Source organism: Corvus brachyrhynchos, unplaced genomic scaffold (assembly GCF_000691975.1).
Source record: "Corvus brachyrhynchos isolate BGI_N302 unplaced genomic scaffold, ASM69197v1 scaffold412, whole genome shotgun sequence".
Taxonomy (NCBI): Eukaryota; Metazoa; Chordata; class Aves; order Passeriformes; family Corvidae; genus Corvus; species Corvus brachyrhynchos.
The window spans coordinates 539648-558533 of NW_008236761.1; the positions used below are offsets into that span (position 1 = coordinate 539648).

General features: G+C 47.7%; 1 protein-coding gene and 1 long non-coding RNA gene across 5 annotated transcripts in view; one reads left to right on the top strand and one right to left on the bottom strand.

Moving 5' to 3' along the window:
• Nucleotides 1-18886, bottom strand: part of LOC108444895 — a 77815-nt gene that overhangs the window by 28140 nt on the left and 30789 nt on the right. For 3 of the 4 annotated variants that reach the window (XR_001859613.1, XR_001859614.1, XR_001859612.1), the window contains exons 1-2: nucleotides 13969-14053; nucleotides 7540-8623 (exon numbers count right to left, since the gene is read on the bottom strand). This is a non-coding gene — a long non-coding RNA (uncharacterized LOC108444895). Of the gene's footprint in view, nucleotides 1-7539; nucleotides 8624-13968; nucleotides 14054-18886 lie in introns of those variants that run through there. The other variant, XR_001859615.1, reaches the window with a different exon arrangement.
• The window catches only part of GRIK1 (glutamate ionotropic receptor kainate type subunit 1), a 54515-nt gene that overhangs the window by 14500 nt on the left and 21129 nt on the right, over nucleotides 1-18886 (top strand). The window contains exons 5-10 of the mRNA XM_017727093.1: nucleotides 387-560; nucleotides 3377-3520; nucleotides 10583-10690; nucleotides 13987-14100; nucleotides 15109-15312; nucleotides 15684-15907. Coding sequence (XP_017582582.1) covers nucleotides 387-560; nucleotides 3377-3520; nucleotides 10583-10690; nucleotides 13987-14100; nucleotides 15109-15312; nucleotides 15684-15907 — 968 coding nt within the window. The remainder of the gene's footprint in view (nucleotides 1-386; nucleotides 561-3376; nucleotides 3521-10582; nucleotides 10691-13986; nucleotides 14101-15108; nucleotides 15313-15683; nucleotides 15908-18886) is intronic.

Consider the following 18886-nt stretch of genomic DNA (forward strand, 5'->3'; position numbering starts at 1 on the left):
GGGGGCGCCGGGGGAGGCACAGCGGGGAAAATGGGATTCATGAGCAGGCAAAGCGCAGCGCTCGCCATGTCTCTCGGCATTTTCCTCCCCCGAGCTGAGAAAGGAGCTTGACACTGGCCAGCTAATTCCTCATGTCGGCCTGTCAGAGCTGCAGCACTGCTATAAATTGGAATGTGCGGGTTGCTTGCAAAGCATTTCTGCTGTGGGGAACCGGTCTTCTCGTTCCAAAAAGCAGGTGTGTGGTTTGTCACCCATCTCACATGGCTTTGGCTCAGTCGGGTTTCAAACGGGAGCAGCCTTTGAGGGCAGCCAGGGTGGGCACACGCGAAAAACCCCACCTTTGCCTTTAAAAGTGCCACATGTTTGCGTTCTTGCTGGTGCTTTAGGACCTGTTCGCACTGGACCTGGAGCCCTACAGGTACAGCGGGGTGAACATGACGGGCTTTCGGCTGCTCAACGTCGACAACCCGCACGTGTCGTCCGTGGTGGAGAAGTGGTCGATGGAGCGGCTGCAGGCGCCCCCCAAGCCCGAGACGGGGCTCCTCGATGGCATGATGACAGTAAGTGAGCACGGCCACGCTGGGGGGTGGCACAGGGACAATTCCCCGTGACGGTGCCGTCATTCGTCTCGTCGCTGTCAAAAACTAAAGTGCTGCCTTGCTTGTCCAATCTCCTTCTGCACTGGACAGTGGCAAACACAGCAGCAAATCAAACTTCCCGAGCAGGTACAGGATTTATAACCTGCAGGGGCAGATTTCACATGTTGGGAAGGGAGTAGCATTTTTAAATGGGTAAAGTGCCCTTTCGCATCATTTCCCTCTCTACAGAAACTCTGGCTTTTGAGATGTAATTTAAAGATAGATGAAAGGTGTCATCAAGCCAGGGAATTAGGATTCCTCCCTAGCACTCCCCCAAGAAGGAAAGGAAACAATAGGAACAATTACATGGACAACAAGGGTGATGGGGTGCCATCTCTTTGCAGTATGAGATAATGTATCTCATGGACTGAGTGGAGCTCGAAGCAGTAAGAAATAAGACTTTATTGCAGATGATTGCAGGGAAAATTCGGAAATGCCTTTACATCCTGAGGAGAGACGCATTAAGTGTGCTGTCCCTGGCATTTCACACACTGGTGCTGCTTTGGGCAGTGTCACTGTGCTCACTCATACCCAAAGCAGGGAGAAAGTTGTCCCTGGGAATTCCTGATGGGAATTCACACAGAAATACCCCAAACAGAACACTGGGAAAAGTAAATTTCTCACCACTCTTCTGCTCTCCTTGGCATCCCCGACTCTTGTCCTCTCCTTTGCATCTCCATAATCTCAGCGTCCTTGCTTCTCTGGCACAGCCCTGAGGGTAGCCACTCCCTCCCGCTGCGATCATTTCCATATTCCTGGCAGGTTCCATGATTACCCAGTTTGATGGAGAGCTGCACCACTGCTGCATTTCATTGACAATGAGGCTGTGACAGGCTGCAGAGTGCACGGAGATCAGGACTGTACATCCTGTTATTAACTTGGGATTTATCCCTTTGGCTTTGTGCTCTGCTGCTTGCCCTGAAAGCAGCTTGTGGGAAGTCAGCAGGGCACAAGAGAGACAGTTCTGAGTTCACGTCCTGCTTGGTGCCCACACCGCACCCAGAGGCAGAGCTGTTCTAATGACATCCCTGGCTTTCTTTGCATGGTTTAAGTAGCACACAAAAATCAGAAAGACCAGTTCCAGGACTGACTCCGAGTCTCTTTCTCCTGACATAAAAGCACAGACATCAGGGTGAGGTGGTTGACTTTGGAAAATGAGGTGACCTGTTGCACCCTGCAACCCTAAACAAAGCCGCAGTGAGGGGAGAAGTGAAAAGCCAAGGGGGTGGCACAAGCTCCCCACTGCTGCACGAAGGAGGGACGAGTGACAGGTGGCACAAGGACAGGACTGAGCAGCCAGGCCTGGCAGTGCTGCGGACACTGGGGATGCACCCAGGCAAAGCAGCAGCGCTCCCAGACAGAGCAGCACAGTGAGGGCAGAGGAGCTTTGTCATAAAGCATCTCCTCCCAGGGCCAGTAAAATCCAATCCTGAGGGCCCAGTCCAGTGTAAAAACCGAGGTCTGCTGACACTGATGGGAATGTTTCCGTTGATTTTGAGGGGTTTGGGCTCAGCCTTTGGTTGGTTCCCTGAGTGTGGCTGGAATGACTGTCTGTTGTGAGACACTCCACGGTGAGAACAGCTGGTACTGTCTCCTCCTGCTTGACTCATCACTCACAATGTCTTCTGATCTCACAATGTGCTCCCATTGTGGAGCATTATTTTCAGCAGATCCTGGCAAGCACATCAAGACCAATTCCTATTCTGCACTATCTTAAGATTAGTCCTTAGATTCAGATACATTTGAGCAAAACCCTCCAATGCTGATAACACTGATGCTGTTGTAATTTACCCAGGTAAATGGCACGGACAAAGAATCAAATGTATTAATTTCCCAGAGGAATTGCATGGAAAAGAAATAGAAAATTGATCAGCTCAGTAGTTCCCATAAAGGAGTCCAGTTTCTCCTCTGCAGAATTAGTGCCTTTTCTTTTTCAGGCCGCTGCTTAATTACTCATTAGGTTTACCTGGAAGGTAATTTGTACAGCATCATTAAGGGAGGCACGGCCATTCCCACCTCACTGTGAGAGCACTGAAGCACAGCGCAGGTGAAGGTGAGACTTTTCTGAAGTGACAAAGCGGGACAGAGTGTGTGATGTCAGTTTGAGGCCGTGCCTTTGAACCCACAAACCCACTCTCAAAAGAAACACAGATGCACAAAGAGCACCCAGTAATTTTGGTATCTGAATCCATGGGGTAATGTTCAAGGACCTAAGGGCTGTAGTGAGAAGTCAGATGTGCGAGTCCAAGTTAATCCCCCAAAAACACACCTCAGAAGGACAATTCCCCTCCCTCTAGGATGCCATTGCACAGGTTTTGTGCCAACTACCAAGATCCTCGAGGGCAGCAGGCACCTGGAGGCAGCAGATACCTGGGCAGTGGGATGTGTTCCAGGTGATCAGTGGGACTGGTTTCCCTGGAAAGCAGGGCCAGCCTGACCTGTTGGGAAGGCAGCAATCACCACGAAGGCCATGAGAAGAGTGGCTCATACACCTGGGACTTCCTAAAACCCCTCTCCAGCCTGCCTGGGACCCCCTGAGCTCCCTCTCCCCATAGCTCCCCGGTGCAGTTTCCCTCCCAGTGTGGAAAACACTCTGGACTCAATAGGAAAACCGGCTTTTGCTGCTCCTCAGGGCTCCACGGCGAGCCCGGGCGTGGCTTTTCCCCGGGAGCAGCGCGGGGCCGGGCTGGCAGCAGGAGCAGCCCGGCAGGCACTAACCCAGCCCTGTGTTTGTGCAGACGGAAGCCGCGCTGATGTACGACGCCGTGTACATGGTGGCCGTGGCCTCGCAGCGAGCCTCCCAGCTCACCGTCAGCTCCCTGCAGTGCCACCGGCACAAGCCCTGGCGCTTCGGGCCCCGCTTCATGAACCTCATCAAAGAGGCAAGTGCAGAACCTCTGCCTGTGGGCAGTGCCATCCTCCCTTTCCTCTCCCCTGGCTCGGGCTGATGCTCCCTGTCCCGCTCCTTGCCATGCTCCTGCTCCTGGCACTCTCAGGGTAAAGTCTCCCTCACTCAGCACTGATTCACAGGCACAAGGCTCTGGCTTCCATTCTGCTCTTCCCAAAAAACGAAGCTGCTAAACCCTGGCTGTGGCAAAGTCTCAGACTAAAACACTGAAACATCCCCCAGGTTTTTTACTCGGGTAATGTTTGTTACGGTTGATTGATAACTTCTACAAATGCGAGGTGACTACGACAGTTGTTCTGGAAATTGAAAGAAAAGCGAGTCTGTAGCTCTGTCCTTGCTTCACTGGGTAATTCCACTGTTTTGCAGATTGTTTGATCAGTGATCAATATCCAGAAAACATTGCAGCCAGTATTTCTAAAGAAGGAAATTGCTTCCTGAAGCAACGGAGCTTGATCCAGAGGTGTCCTAAAAAGATGCGTTTTAGTTGAAATGCCTTCACTCTTTCAAAAGTACCAGGTTTTTTATGAATTTCAAATGGAAACCTTTCCTTTAGGGAACAGCGCAGAAATGAAAATCGGAAATTACATGGAGTGTCCCACATATGCTTTACCTTTTCCCCACCTCAGTCCCTTCCATTTGAAGAATAATTATAATGACATTGAAAGTTAACAAAAGACTTTGTATCAGTGAATAAACCTATAGTGATGCCCTACTTTTTTGGGGGATGCTGAGTATCAAACTAAGGGTAGCAGATGTGCCCCAGCAGATCGATTCAAAGCTGAACAGTGACACAGCTCTCACACATCATGGACAAGCAACTTCTCCTGCATGGAGTGAGATATGGGAGCTAATTACTGATGGCCTTGCAGATAGAGTCTCTCATGGTCACTAAAACACTGATTTAAATACTCTTGAGAGTCTCATCTTCCTGTGTCTGTTGTGGCCAAAAAAAGGTGGTTGTTAAAAGCAGAGGATAAGGTTTAATAAGACAGTATTGCATTTCCTGCAAAGCCTAAAACAGGAGCTGGAAACAAATAGCAAATACATCTGAATTTCCCTAGTTCATGTTAGGATCTGGTTTGTTCAACAGGGATAGAGGAACTTCATAAATTAGGGATCAGTGAATAGGTATGGAGGAAATAAAGTCAAGGAGGCAGAGTGATAGCTTGGGACCACATAAATAGAATTTAATTCTCCTGTTTTGTGATGTGGTACTGGCATTCTGTGAAGGCATTTTATAGACTGGACTAAAGACAAATATTCGGTACTCCAGTCTAAATAAACCAGCTTCAGACAAAGACTTTGCCTGCAGTGATTCCTGCAGTTGCTGGAGTTAACAAGTGCTTCAGTGCCTGGTGAGGTTTTTGCATTTTATTCTGCTGATAAGAACTGAGGTCACCTCATCTGCTTTGTGGGCCAGGGCTGTGAAATGTCTGGCATCAAGGCTCTGCAACAGCTCATTAAGGAGTTTTTCATGAAAAGCAAATCCTTGTCAGAAGCTGTGTCTGAGTGACCCAATGCCATTCACAAGTGAGGCATATTCTGATCTCTGAGCCCTTCTGGAGGAGTTTGCAGGGAGTGCCCCTTACCCCTGCTCAGAGGGAAAAGGAGGTTGCTGTCTGTCTGCAGAGGGGGAGCAGGGACAGAAAGGATCATCCCACCTTTCCTGGAGGAAAAAGGGATGTAAACACAAAATGTTTTTATAATTGAATGATCAAGTCCTGGTCATGTCCCCTCTAAAGCATAAGATAAGGCCCCAGATCATGGTTGTTTTTCAATTGTCATCAAAACCAGTGTGAGCTCCCCTTGTTCAAATGCAGCCACAATTAAAAGAACAACTGCAGAGACAAGGAGAGAGATGCAGATTTGACTTCGAGTGACTGTTAAATGCCCTCAAGAAGAATCACAGAGAAAAATCCCAGAGACTGAAAGACATCTGAAGAGATTTCAGTTCCTGGTGTGTTTCTGACGAGATCCATGCCAAGCACTGAGCCCAGGAGTGAGAGCAATCCATCTGCAGAGGTATCCATCAATTTGTTCTGTTCCCCACTGACGGCATCTCCAAACACAGGAGCACAAAACATCTTCTAAGAGAACAGAACATTTCTGTTGTTTGATGGTCTTTGCTCCCAGAGTCAGCATGTCAGAGTGTTTTCGTGGGACTCCAACCCTGCAGAGTGGAACAAATGAAAAGGAGAGAGCAAAGGAGTTCCCCACCTCCCCTGCTCTCTGAGAGAGGGGCTCTGTGGCAGCACTGAGATCTTTGTGCAATGACTGGGAAAAGATGACAACATTTTGCTCCAAAACATGAAATAAAATCTCTTCTGCTGCATCTTTGTCATTGCATTTTAGCACTGTGCCAGTGACAGGGTCTGTGGGTACTGGCTGGATTTATTCTCTGGCCTCTGGTGCTACACTATTTGGTTACTTCAAATTAAAACAGTTGTTACTTTGGTAGGGCTTCTCTCAGCAGATGATTTAATATTGACACTGGATCCACTCCCACGAAAGCAATCTTCTTCCTTTGTTTTACTTTTCAAAACTTACTTCTTGTCCATGAAGTGCATTTCTGCTGTGAGCCTACTGCTGGCTGTTACTTTGACCTGAAAGCTCTTAATTAGGAGAGCAAACTAAACAACTTCCAGACCTGCAGCCCATGGTGCTTTATTAGGAAGTAAAGCTCGGCTTCCCAAGAAGACAGTGTATGGCTGAGGGTAATGTCAACAAGAACCCTTATTCTGAAATCACATTTCAAGTGGAAAAACACTTATTCATGCAATGATCTCTGCCCAGATTGCAAAGTAATTGCAGGATTGCATGCTGAGAATAAATACATATGGAATTGATGAAAATTGATAGAAGTTTATCTGTGAGGTACTGATACTGTGATATCCCAAGTCAAAACAAGCTGCTTGACACCAAGATTACATGTATTTTCTTCCATTCTGTTTTCAGTTCATTAAATGTTACCCGGGCAGTAGATTTGTTTATGAAAGCGAGCAAGAGCTATGATAAAGTGACTTTATCTGACTACATGGGGGATGTTTTGACATTTGCTACACAAAACATTTTTTCAGGACATATTTTGTATATCCAGGCTTACTCAAACACGTTGCACAGGTTACATTTTCCACGTTCACAGTCCAAAATAATCCCACCCCTCCAGCCATGGAAAATGCACCTTCCTGCTTCTCACTGCATTTCCATTCCAGTGCTGCTCAGTGAAATCCCAGGACTTTTCCTGGACCCGTTCCAAGGAAAGAGGCTGTGGAGCATCATAATTCTCAGTTTATCTCCACAGATAAAGCTCTGTGCTGGCGAGTGCTGAAATTCTCTTTATTCCATCGGTTATGGCAGATTTGGAGCAGGATAATGGCAAAGTCATACCCTAACTCACTGTATTCCCTAATCCTGGGGGATCTCTGTTAATAAGGGGATTAATTGTAAGCACTGACAAGTTGATGTGTGGCTCACCACACACGATGATTTCCCCTTCAAGGAGAAGCAGTATCACTGTCACTTCAATCTGGCAGCTCTCTTTGCAACTCCAATAAAGCAGGGACTCTCTCTTCCCAAAGGAAAGAAAACCAAAGGAAAATTAAACTTGGTTCTTGGTCAGTAGCATCTTGGTTATTACTAATATTATTATTATTATTATTAGTTATTATTCCTTATTATAGTGGTATTGTTATTTATGGCCTTGGGAGATTTTGTTGTGTAAAAGTGACCTGAGGTGTTCTGAGCGTTGCTTAGCTTTTTAAATTTTTCATTCGGGTGTCAGGTACCATCACAGCCCTCATCAGAAATTTGGGCATATCAGTTCCTTCACCCCTGTGGTTAATTAGGAATGTACACTAAATCATTAACTGATGTTCATTTTGTTAGGAACTTCTGATAATAAATAAACAGATTATAACCCCAAGAATTAAACACATATGCTATGGGTCAGGATAATCCCAGGACAAAAGAGAATAGGCAGGAGAATATTCTTACCTTCAAATAGACTTCACTCCAGCTTCTGAGTGTACTCCTCCCCCAGTGAAGAGTCCAGCTGGCTGATTTCTGACCAAACTCCCACTAAAGCCAGAGAAAAACCCAGCTGATTTCTGGCCTTTAGGAAAAAGTTTCCAAATTTTCAAGTTACATTCAAACAGCAAGAGGAGGAAAAAAGAGAGAGGGAATAAAAAAATACAGGTCTGTTCTACAAAATAAATAACTAAATCTGGTCTGCTTGGGGAATTTCTCGGGTCATTTCTCAGGGATGCACAGGCTGGGAGTGTTTGGTGTCTGTGCAGGGCCAGGGGCTGGGCTGGGTGATCCTTGGGAGTCTCTTCCCACTCAGGGTATTCCATGACTCTGTGGCAAGTCCGGAAGCAGCAGAACGGATTGATTCTGGGATTGACCTGTTGATTGGCTCTGGCTGGAACAGAGGCTGGGGGGGGGGGGTTGTGGGGGGGGGGGGGGGGGATTGGAGATGGTGAAGTGGAAATTGATACGGAGAGCGTTTGATGGGTGGGAATTGATAAAGCTCCTCTGGGGGGTTGGACCTTGGAAGCTGAGTCAGCTCTGTTCTCCTGTTGTTGTAATTTCCCATCAATCTATTGATGGGGATTGTAATCGGAATATTTAACCCCAGAGTTCAGCTTGTACTTTCCCCACAATCCTCATCTTTTCAAGCAGTAAAACCAAGGAGTTTCGCAGTAAAAACAGTTTCACAGTTTTCTCATTAGGTTGCTTTGTGTATTTTGGCCATGGCAGGTCCCTGGCAGGCTGAAGTTGTGTCTGAAACCTGTTCTGTCCACTCCCTCCTCGAGGCTTAGTCAGAAGGGGTCTGAGCAGCTGCTCACAGTGATGCTCTCTGATGAATTACATGATCAGGTTCCAATTCAACTCTTATTATGTCCTGTGGCATTCAATGTGTCACCAGGAACACGAAAATTGCTATAAATCCTAAGTGTGAAAGCATGAAATCCCATCTCTGTGATACACACTCATGCAGCTCCTGGCTCTTCAGAAGTTCTGCTTCATTTCAGTTTGTTAATTAACACGAACTCTGCAGCTGCTGCTTTCTCTATTTCTGTTTAGAAGAAAGAAAATAAAAATCAGAAATTAAACTTAGAATTCAGATGGTATTTGAAGCGTGTTCCTCATCATTAGGGTTTAGAAATCCCATCAAACATTTAACCCTTCTGAGAAACACTGCCTGGCTCCTGTTTATATTGAAGTCATGTTTGGGTCGTTATTTGGTGGTCTGAGTGGGACTGAAGTTGGACAAAGGCCCTGTTCACTTCTCTGTACCTTAAAATTTAAGCAGCTTGTAGCACCTTTTCCTTCCTTTAGTGCAGAGGTAGAAGCACCAAAGCCTGTTTGGAAAAGTGAGATGCATTTCACCATCTAAATCTCTTCTCCACAAGAGCGGAGATGGAGGCTCCTGCTGCCAGTGCCCAACATAACACGTTGGGTGTTTACTCAGGATCCTCCCCTGTTGGCAGGGGAGCCGAGCGCAGGATTTGTGATCAATGAACGGGAGCATCTCACAGGAGCAAATCACCCTCCAGGAGAAACTGATCTCTAAAGAGCAGATTTTGTAAAATCTTCCATCTTTGTGAATAAGAGATGGGGGCACGCCAGAGGAATAAAAAGACAGGCTGGAAAAAGAGATATTAGAGATTGAAATTCATTCATATGTGTGTCCCCCCCCGCTATCTTGATTATATCAGGCATAACAAACAAACAAGTAATGAATAACCCTGCAAGTGTTCTGCTGTTTACAGCAGAGACTTTTGTATATTCCCAAGTCATTACAATGGAAAACCTCACAGCAAGTTTGTTGAATTTATGCTTTTCCATTCTTACGTTACTTGAGTACATTTCAAAGTCCTGCTGTTTCCATGAATTCCAAATGCACCAGATTTGCCTGAGACACGTGGTGAGAACTCCCCAGCACCCGAGATTAAATCCTGCAGATTCAGGGCTGGAATTCAGATTAAACAGGGAGACACCAGTCTGTAAGTGTGGTGATTTTTGATGCAGCTCTCCTTCTGTCCTCTGTCTCTGATAAATCAAATGAGGGATGATGTGTGGTGGAAAAGCTTGTAATTTTAAATTATATGGCTGACACACACGAAGGAACAATGCCATCATTTACCGGCAGCTCTCCTTGTAGCTTTGACCAATTTAATCTAATGGGGGAGCTCCCAAAAATGGATTATCAAAATTGTCTGCACTTTGAAACCCATCACTTTGTTTTATGGATAAGCACCAGCTCTGGGGACAATATGGGCTGGGAGGGAGAGAGATCTCGTTTCAAGGCAAACGGGCTGGGTGGGAAGCTCACAAGATGCAGCAAACTGACACTGCAGAGAAAGTCCATCCTTGCCCCTGGTCCTTCTCCCTGAAGAAGGGTTCCCAGCACGGGGAATCCTCCTGGCTGTGCAGGACAAATCCAGGCCAAGGTGCCAGCGTTTGCAACAAGGATTAGGATTCACTGGGTTAGGCTGCAACAGGAAAATGCTGCTTGGCCACACCTGCTCCTCTGGGACTCGTGTGCTGTCCCTCAGCCCCGCGTGTGACACTCCATGTCCTTACCCTGCAAAGCTTTCATGGGGTCTCTGTGACTGCCTGGGCTTCTCCTGGGAGCTCCAAGGTCCAGCCCCACAGCCTGGGCAGAGCAGACTCCTTTTCTTAATTCCCCAGTGAACTCCTATGCAGTGCAGAACTGCCCTGGCTTTGGGCACGTGCAAGTCTCTCTTTCTCTTTAGTCAGTCTGTACTTTTTTATCGGTACCAGACATATGTAAATCAATCTGTGTCAACTGTCACAGACTTGTGCCTGGCTGCAAAACGCAAAACATATCGGAGAGAAGCTAAACAACAAAAAAAGGGGGTTTTGTCAAAGCAGCAAAGCCACATATGCTTTAAAAAGCCCCAGATTTGGAAGTGATTCAATGCTGTGGCGCATTTAAATTGCAGTACTTGTTGTGGGTTCCGAGCAGCTCCTGCTGGGTGCCACAGGGAGGGTGTGTTTGTGTCCCCAGGCACGGTGGGACGGCCTGACCGGGCGCATCACCTTCAACAAAACTGACGGGCTCAGGAAGGACTTCGACCTGGACATCATCAGCCTCAAGGAGGAAGGCATGGAAAAGGTAAGCAGGCCTTTTGTAAAAATACATGGCAAAAAGCTAATTTGACAAGGGCATGGCTCCTCAGCTTGACTCTCCCGTGATTGGGATAAAAAACCCCACTATTCTCAAGTGATTTGAGTCAAAGTTAAAGCAGAGCTGGTAGGATTGGTTTTTCATTTTACAGTGTGTACCGTGCATTTCGAGGTGTGGGAGAGGAATCTGGGGCAGGCAATACTTATCTGATGGAAAGAATCCCTTTAAGTGCACCTCATTTTCAATCCGTGCCACTGCAACAGTGAATGGTAAATTCATATATGAGAGAGAGATAAATTTATACAGAAATGCACAGACAAATGGGACACGAGGGAGAGAGGAAAGGAGGTGCTTGAGTAATAACCTCAACAAAGTGGAGATGTTGAGAATCCTCCAGGTTTTTAAGACTGGATTGGTTCTTCTTCCCTTTCCTCAGCCCTCAGCCATCAATATGGGCCGCCCTGGGGGTGGCTGCTGTGGGTGTCCCAAACCCCAGCACAGGTGACAGCAGCTCCGGGGGCTGCTGGCCCTTGCTCTATGTGCTGGTTCAGCTCTGGATGGTAATTGCTGATGGGTTAATTGAGGCTTTAACTGTAATTGCTCCCACACAGCTCTCCAGACGGCTTCTCTTTTCATTTTTAATGAAGCACTCTGTTTGTTTTTCCCTGTACCAAGGCTGCTGGCGAGGGTTCTAATCATTTATATAAAGTGTGGAAGAAGGTTTGTACACAGACAGGTGATGCCAAAACCCTTTGGGCTGGGTCTTCACACTCAGCCCTTGCGTTTTGATAGTGACTCTCCTATTGCAGTTTAGAGACAACAATCTCTCTGAAAGCAGGAATTTTCCTGGCAGGATAAGTTTCTCTCCACTTGAGACACTGTAATTCCAAAGACTATAAAGATCTTGGCAGGATTCAGATTTCTCACCAAAATCAGGGGGGGGTTAATTATTATTTTACTTCTTGGGAGTTGTGCTTTTCCCTTTCTTTGAGCACAGGCCCCTGGCTGCAGCAAAACCGGTCCCTTTCTCAGGTGCCATCCTTCCTGATCCACCTAAAATTTACCACGAGGGGTAAATTTACACTATTTTGGATGTGTATTGGCATCAGCTGCAAAGTCTGGTTTAACGTGCAGGGCTGGGGGTGGTTTTGCCCACACAAACCCCTCAGTGCTGGCAGCGTTTGAGCATTATTGCCTCACGATTTGGATGAGTGTGTTATTAGCTCCTTACAGCAAATAATAGAGATGATTAAGTGGGTGCTGCCATTCACTAACATACGGAAATTGGGACTAAGCTTGTTTATAAAAGATGTAAATTACCCCAGGAATCTCATCCCTCTTTGATCATTAAGTGCTTAAAGCACAAAAGTGGGATTTGGAGACCAGCTCCACACACGGCTCCCCACAGGAGTCACAACCCCTGGGTGCTGTTCTATGAGGAGAAGATAAAAACTGCATCCACCAAGTTTAAAGTGCTCTGCAGTCATGAGACAGGAATTTTTTATAGTGCTTAGAGTTGTATTTTGTCCGTGGTTCACACAGATCTCATTATTCCACTCCCCTCCCTCATACGCAGCTTAAGAAAGTTTGGGGTTTGTGTTGTTTTTGTGAGAATAGACCAGCGTAAAACACCCTCTAGAACCCTTTCTGTGTTCTCATGAAGCACACACATACTTAACAGCCCAGTTTAATCTCCAGTGGATCAGGCTGAGGCACAAAGGCCCTCTCCCCTCGTTCCTGGGGAGTACATCATCCCCTGACACGCAGAAGCAATCTCCCTTTTGACTGCAGGCATCTCGTGTTCTGCTGAACTGAGGTAAAGCCAATTACAGCTGCTTCAGAGCAGGGGCTCGCTGGGAAGGGCACATGACACCTCTCAAACTTGTCACTAAACTGCAAACACCCCCTGGACTCCCCACAGTGACGTCCTACCTCGGCCTCATCCTTCCCACGCCCTCTGACCACTCCCCCGTCCAGCCAGGGCTGCCCTGCGGTGCTGTCCCCTTGCCCGATGTGCAGTGCTCTCCTGGTGTGTTCTGTGTGCTCTGTGGCCGTGCTGCTCCCTGTTCTCATGGTCGTTCTCCCCCTTCCCTGCTGCCAGCCAACAAACACATTCCACGTCAGTAACAGTGAGCAGAAGGGCTCATCCACCCTCGTGCAAATCCAAGGATATTCACTGTATTCCTGGCACAGGCTGTCATAATAGCCAACACTTTATCTCCTTTGTAGATTTGTGTACTTTCCAGATCAGCTTTCCAACCTGATCTAGTTTTGGAAACAAAGGGAATGACTGACAAATGCTTGGCATAAGCATTTTTTTTTAAATGGCATGGCTGTCCCCATTAAGAATTTGGAAAATAAAAGTTTGCGAAAGGCAAGAGCAGTGGCACCCGGGGACACAAACCCCAAGTTTGTTTGAAATGGTTGTGCTCTCCACAGTGCCCAGCACAAACCAAACTGCCTGAGCCAGCTCCTCGCCTGGAGCTCCTCACATCAGCCCTCAGACAGGCTGGGCACCACAGTCCAAGGGCAAAAACACTGGAGATGCTTCCAGGCTGCATTTAAGTTGGGTAAATATTGAGCTGAATAAATCACGTGGTTCTAATTTCTGCCCCCACAAGGCGTAGATCCAAATTCACTGAAATCACACAGATCTTCCCCGGAGGCTTTGGATTGGGTAGTAAATACTGGAAGTTGTCACTGTCTCTGGGGCTAGAAAGGAATTTGCCTTTGGCCACTGATGTTTGCTGAACAAATGTGTGAAATGGTATCACCTTGACAGCTCTGGCATATGCAGGAGTCCAGGAATGACAGAATAATCTTTACTAAACCTGCTGAAGGCACAGGGCAAGCAAAAGGCCAGTGCATCCATCAGTCTGCTCCAATGTAGTTATTCAGGCTTTTAACCTGTTCTATCAGAAGACAGAGGTCTTGCCACGTGTCTCAACTCCGCCATTGAAAAAATTTTTAAAAACTCATAAAAATAGACATTTGAGATTTTCTTTAGCAGGGAACAAAGCCAATGTGTTCCACTTTAGTAGCCAGTTGGCCACCCCAGCACTGAAATGCCAAGCCTTGTACTCTCCCTGCTCCTGGGTTTGCACTTCTGCATTCTGCAGTCGTTCCCTGGGGGTTCTGGACCAGCCCTTGGTGCTGCTGCCTTTTTCCGAGCTCCTGCCCTCCTCCAGCACTCAGTCCCTTCCTGAGGTGACCAGAGCCCCGAGGCCGGTGCTTTAGGGGTTTAGGGGATTAGGGCAGCCTCTCACCTGCTCTCCTCTGTGCAGATTGGGGTCTGGAACTCCTACAGTGGCCTTAACATGACGGACAGCAACAAGGACCGGTCCACCAACATCACGGACTCCTTGGCCAACCGCACGCTCATCGTCACCACCATTCTGGTAAGGCTCCCCAGATCCTTAGATTTAGGGTCAGGATCCACATACCCATCCATGAGATTGACTCGAAACCACCCCACTGCCAGTGGAAGACTCCCAGGAACCTCTGCCTCCAAAACTGCTTCACTTTCTCCAGCATTTCAGAGAGAGCCCTGCGCACTTTTCCTCCCAGGAGAGCGAACACACATAACCACTCAGGTTTGCACTCAGCGCTCATACAGCCTCTGTTTTCCTGAAAATGAGACAAAGAGGGCTGAAAGGAAGTGGCAAACAGCAAACAGACAGATTGAGCCATTGTTCTTATTGTGAGGAATGGAAAGGGTGTAACTGGGTATTTGGGAGCTGCTCTGCCTCCTGCTTTCTGCCTGCCCAGTAATGCCACATTTTTTTCAATTGCTCTGCCTAATCCCTCAGGAGGAGGTAAAGAGCTCAAAGGGTCCCTGCTACACTACTTGTCTATTGCCAGAGGTGTTTTGCCACATCAAACTGCTTGCCCAGATCTTCTTCTATCAAAAATCCTGAGAAAGGGAAAGCAAAAATGCACTTTGCAATCTGCCTTTTCTGTTCTCCATTCCCTCGTTGCTCCATTTGAAGACTTTTCTCAGTAAATGCTTATTTTTCACAGAATATAAAATGTTAGGTTCCCCTTAGGGTTTTTCTCTGTTATTTAGGATCCTCTCTCCATCAGTATCCCTTCCTGTCCCTTGGAGTGGGACAATGTAGGATCCAGACCTTGGGTCTGAGTTTGGAGCTGCTGGGCACAACTGGAATTAAAGCTCCTGGGAGCCACAAATGGTCCATTCCACTGAAAATTAGGGCCCTTATGCTCATCTCTAATTCATTCAGTGAGTTTGTTAACACACCTAGAACAGCTTTTAATGCACAGGGAAAATTGTTGGTTTCCATCTACTCGCAATCCCTTTGGAAAACATCACCATCGTGTAGAGAAACTGATCCAACCCAAGGCAAGCCTCAGGTCTCTCGCTGACTGACTGCTGTCTTTTCCTGCAGGAGGATCCCTATGTGATGTACAAGAAGTCTGACAAGCCCTTGTATGGCAATGACAGATTCGAGGGGTACTGCCTGGACTTGCTAAAGGAGCTGTCAAATATTTTAGGCTTCATCTATGAGGTCAAGCTCGTTTCTGACGGCAAATACGGAGCCCAGAATGACAAGGGAGAGTGGAATGGGATGGTCAAGGAACTCATAGATCATGTAAGACTGAACCCTTCTCTCTCTATTCTCCTTTCACCTGGGGTATTTTAGAATGAAATCTTTGCTGTGGTTTTCGCTTTTTAGAGCCACTGCTGTGTCTGTTCTGCCACCCATCAGAGTAGGAGTGTCTGAATGAACAGTTTGCAGGTGCTGGGGGGAAACCTCCATCAGTGGCCACATCCCAAATTTCCCCTGCCTTGTAAAAAGAGAAAACAGAGTGTCACCCCCCCCAAATACCCTAGAAATGTTAAATTTTGTTGAATTTGAGCCAAATTTGGCATATTTTTTAGTTCTTGGGGAAGAAATGGAGGGAGTTGCGGTGGGTTTGCTGAACATGAAGGAGACGAGTGTTTTCCCTTTTGTGTTCCCAGAAAGCTGACCTGGCTGTTGCTCCTCTCACCATTACCTATGTCAGAGAGAAAGTGATTGACTTTTCCAAGCCCTTCATGACGCTGGGAATCAGTATCTTGTACCGGAAGCCCAATGGGACCAACCCCGGCGTTTTCTCCTTTTTAAACCCTCTCTCCCCGGATATTTGGATGTACGTTCTCCTGGCCTGCCTTGGAGTCAGCTGTGTCCTCTTTGTCATTGCCAGGTAAGGCCAGGACAGAGTTTTAGACGCACCCACAGCCTCTCCCCTCGCAGGTGTTGGATGGGCTCTGGAATACAGGGCTATCAAACCATCCTAAGGGGGTTATCCAATCCTAAAACCTTTCTGCAAAGGCTTGGTATTTTCTCATCAACACTGCTGTCCCCTTTGTGTATTGCGCTGAGGTTTTGCTTTTCCTAAGGGCTGTTCCAAGAGAAATATCCAACGGGATGCATCAGGAGGCAGCACCCCAGCAGACATGTGCTGAAAAGCAGCTTGTTCCTTGCATGTAGGCATTTCCCTTTTCCACTCACGGTGCACACAGTTCAAAGGTAAAAAACCCAAAAGGTGAACCTAGTTTTGCTGGAGGTCCAACCTTGGAAGTCTTTTCCAACTGAAATTGTTCTGTGAATTACAGGAGGAGAGGTCAGGGGTTGACTTCCCGGGGTGGCCCGAGGTGAAAGGAGAGTTTATCCCACCCTGGCAGCTGTGGGGCTGTGTACAATTACTCGTGACTTCCCGCAGGCTCCTGCAGTGTCTCACTGTACCATAAATAATAACGCTACTGTACACAACCCATGATCTCAGTCATGACTAATCTGGAATCTGCTCCACTCTGACAGACTGACTTTTCTGCAGTTGTGTGCCAAGACTGAAAACATCCCCCCCCCAGCCCTCTGCACTTCAGAACAGTGGAAGGGAACACAAATGCTTTCCTTGAGCTGCTGCCGGAAAGCAGTGCCTGGTTACATTCAGCTGCATGGGCTGAAGAAGTGAAATTGTGTTCAAGTTAATTTGGATTTATGCATTTTAAGCTAAGCTGTTCTTGCAACCCACATCGAGACCTGTCCACGTCTCCAAATACATCAAAATTTCTGTAAGATTTGCGAAGTGTTTCAGCAAATATCGGTTGGTTTTAATAACCCCAGAAACCATCCACTTCTAAACACTGCTGCAGTAAATTAAATGGTTACACACATTTTGACATCAGTTCCTGAAACAAATACTTGGGAATCATGTGCACAGACCGGTATAATCCTCCTGTCATTTCTTTCAACTTTCAGCAGCTGGATAATTTCTCATTTGTCTCTGAGCCTTAGGTAGCCCTGTCATTGTTACATTAATTTTTAATCTCAAACACGGAAGTTTTTATCACACTGAAGGGCTGCAGACTGGCAAAGCTCTGTCCCAAGTACATTGGCAGCGGATGAACGAGGTGCTTTCTGCCAAAATTCCCCTTTCTGCTAATGCCATGTCAGCTGTGCTGTTACATCAGTGACGGTAGAGCCAAGTAGCTGAGTCAATAAGTCACACAGAGGCTGTGATAAAAGGTGCTTGGGTGACCTTGAGCATCTCACCTTTATCAGAAACCTCAGCACAGCTGCTGCTGAAGAGGGAGAAAACCATGGGGAAAAAAGGCCAGGAAAACAGAAGGTCTGAGCAGTGAATTCTGCTGAACTGTAAACCAGAGCTCAGCACAGCAGTAGGAACACGAGAAGAAAATCAGCTTTTGTTTCAAGGTGAAAAAGAGGCAGACACCCTGCTAACACATTGAAATATATACCCAGGGCTAGAAAAACCTTTCCAGTCTGGAAGACAGAGGTTTGCTGCCAGAATTTGATGGCCACTTTCTAGCAGTGGCTCTCCTGCTCTTTCTGTGATGAGACATTTGTGTCCAACTCACTGAATGTGGTGGTTTTCTGAAACCCTGAAAAATCCCAGCCTTGGGCTTCCCAGGCAGGTCAGGCAGAGGGATTTATTCTTCTTCCTGCCCTGTGTGAACACTGTGGGGGGAGCTTGTCACTCCTAGGGCTGTTGGCAACCTACTGGTCCTAATTCAGGGTCTCCTGCTAGGGATGTGCTTCCCTCTGTGTGCATGGACTGAGTCGGGAACAGTCTGGTCACTCCACAACACCTGCTTCCATTATTCCAGCAGAAATCTAAAACATAACTTGGGAATTGCTTTTCTTGTGACGGGTGCATGCAGAACTGTTGTAACTTGAACCTGAAAACTTTGTCTTTTGTTGTGATTTTTTGCTACTCTCGTTCTGGGTATTGTGCAGCTGATGGCATCCTAAGCTACATCCTCTCCCAATTAACAGGTTCATTATTACCAGATTTCATTACTCAGCTAAGCAAGGCACTCCGCTCTCAACCGTGCATAGATTCAATGCGTAATTATATTGTTGCAACAGTAATTAGAACGTTGGGTGAGGTTGTCGATTAGAGCTGCATTCACACGCTCCATGAGGAAGCAACGCTGCACTGGAGAGCCAGAGCAGGCACCCTGAGGAGGAACGGTCCTCGGGGTGCTCCTGCTGGGTGTGTACTTAGCCCAGAGTTCTTCCAGGAATCCCTCTGCAGTGCCCATCCCGCGTCCCTGTGGCTTTGGAGCTGCCGCTGCTCCGAAAGCCTCCCAGAGCGGGCAGAGCAGGGTGCTCCTAAGGCCCAGGCTGTGGGGCTGGTCCTGTATGGGCCCTGTCCTTCAGAGTGGGACTCCACATCCCGGTGGGGCCCCACCAGCTCAGAGCATCCAGTGATTCTGGGAATGATGGGCACCTGCTGCTGCAGAGAGAGCACGTCCAGCGCCCACAGACAGCGAGCGCTGCTGCCCTGAAAGGGCTGCTGCTCCTTCCTTATTCCCAAAACGCTTCCCAGGAGCAGCCCCGTGGATCCCAGCGGTGCCCCGTGAGCAGGGCAGGGATCTGTGGGGCTGTGGCAGGGAGGAGAGGAGCAGCAGCCCCGTGCCAGGCACAGCACTGTGCCAGCCATCGCTCCACAGCTGCTCCACTGCTGGCACAGGGCGCTGATGATGTCCTGGGGCCAGCCCTCCATGGCAGGCTCTCCTTTGCTGGCTGTCCTGGGGCCAGCCCTCCATGGCAGGCTCTCCTTTGCTGGATGTCCTGGGGCCAGCCCTCCATGGCAGGCTCTCCTTTGCTGGATGTCCTGGGGTCAGCCCTCCATGGCAGGCTCTCCCTTTCTGTA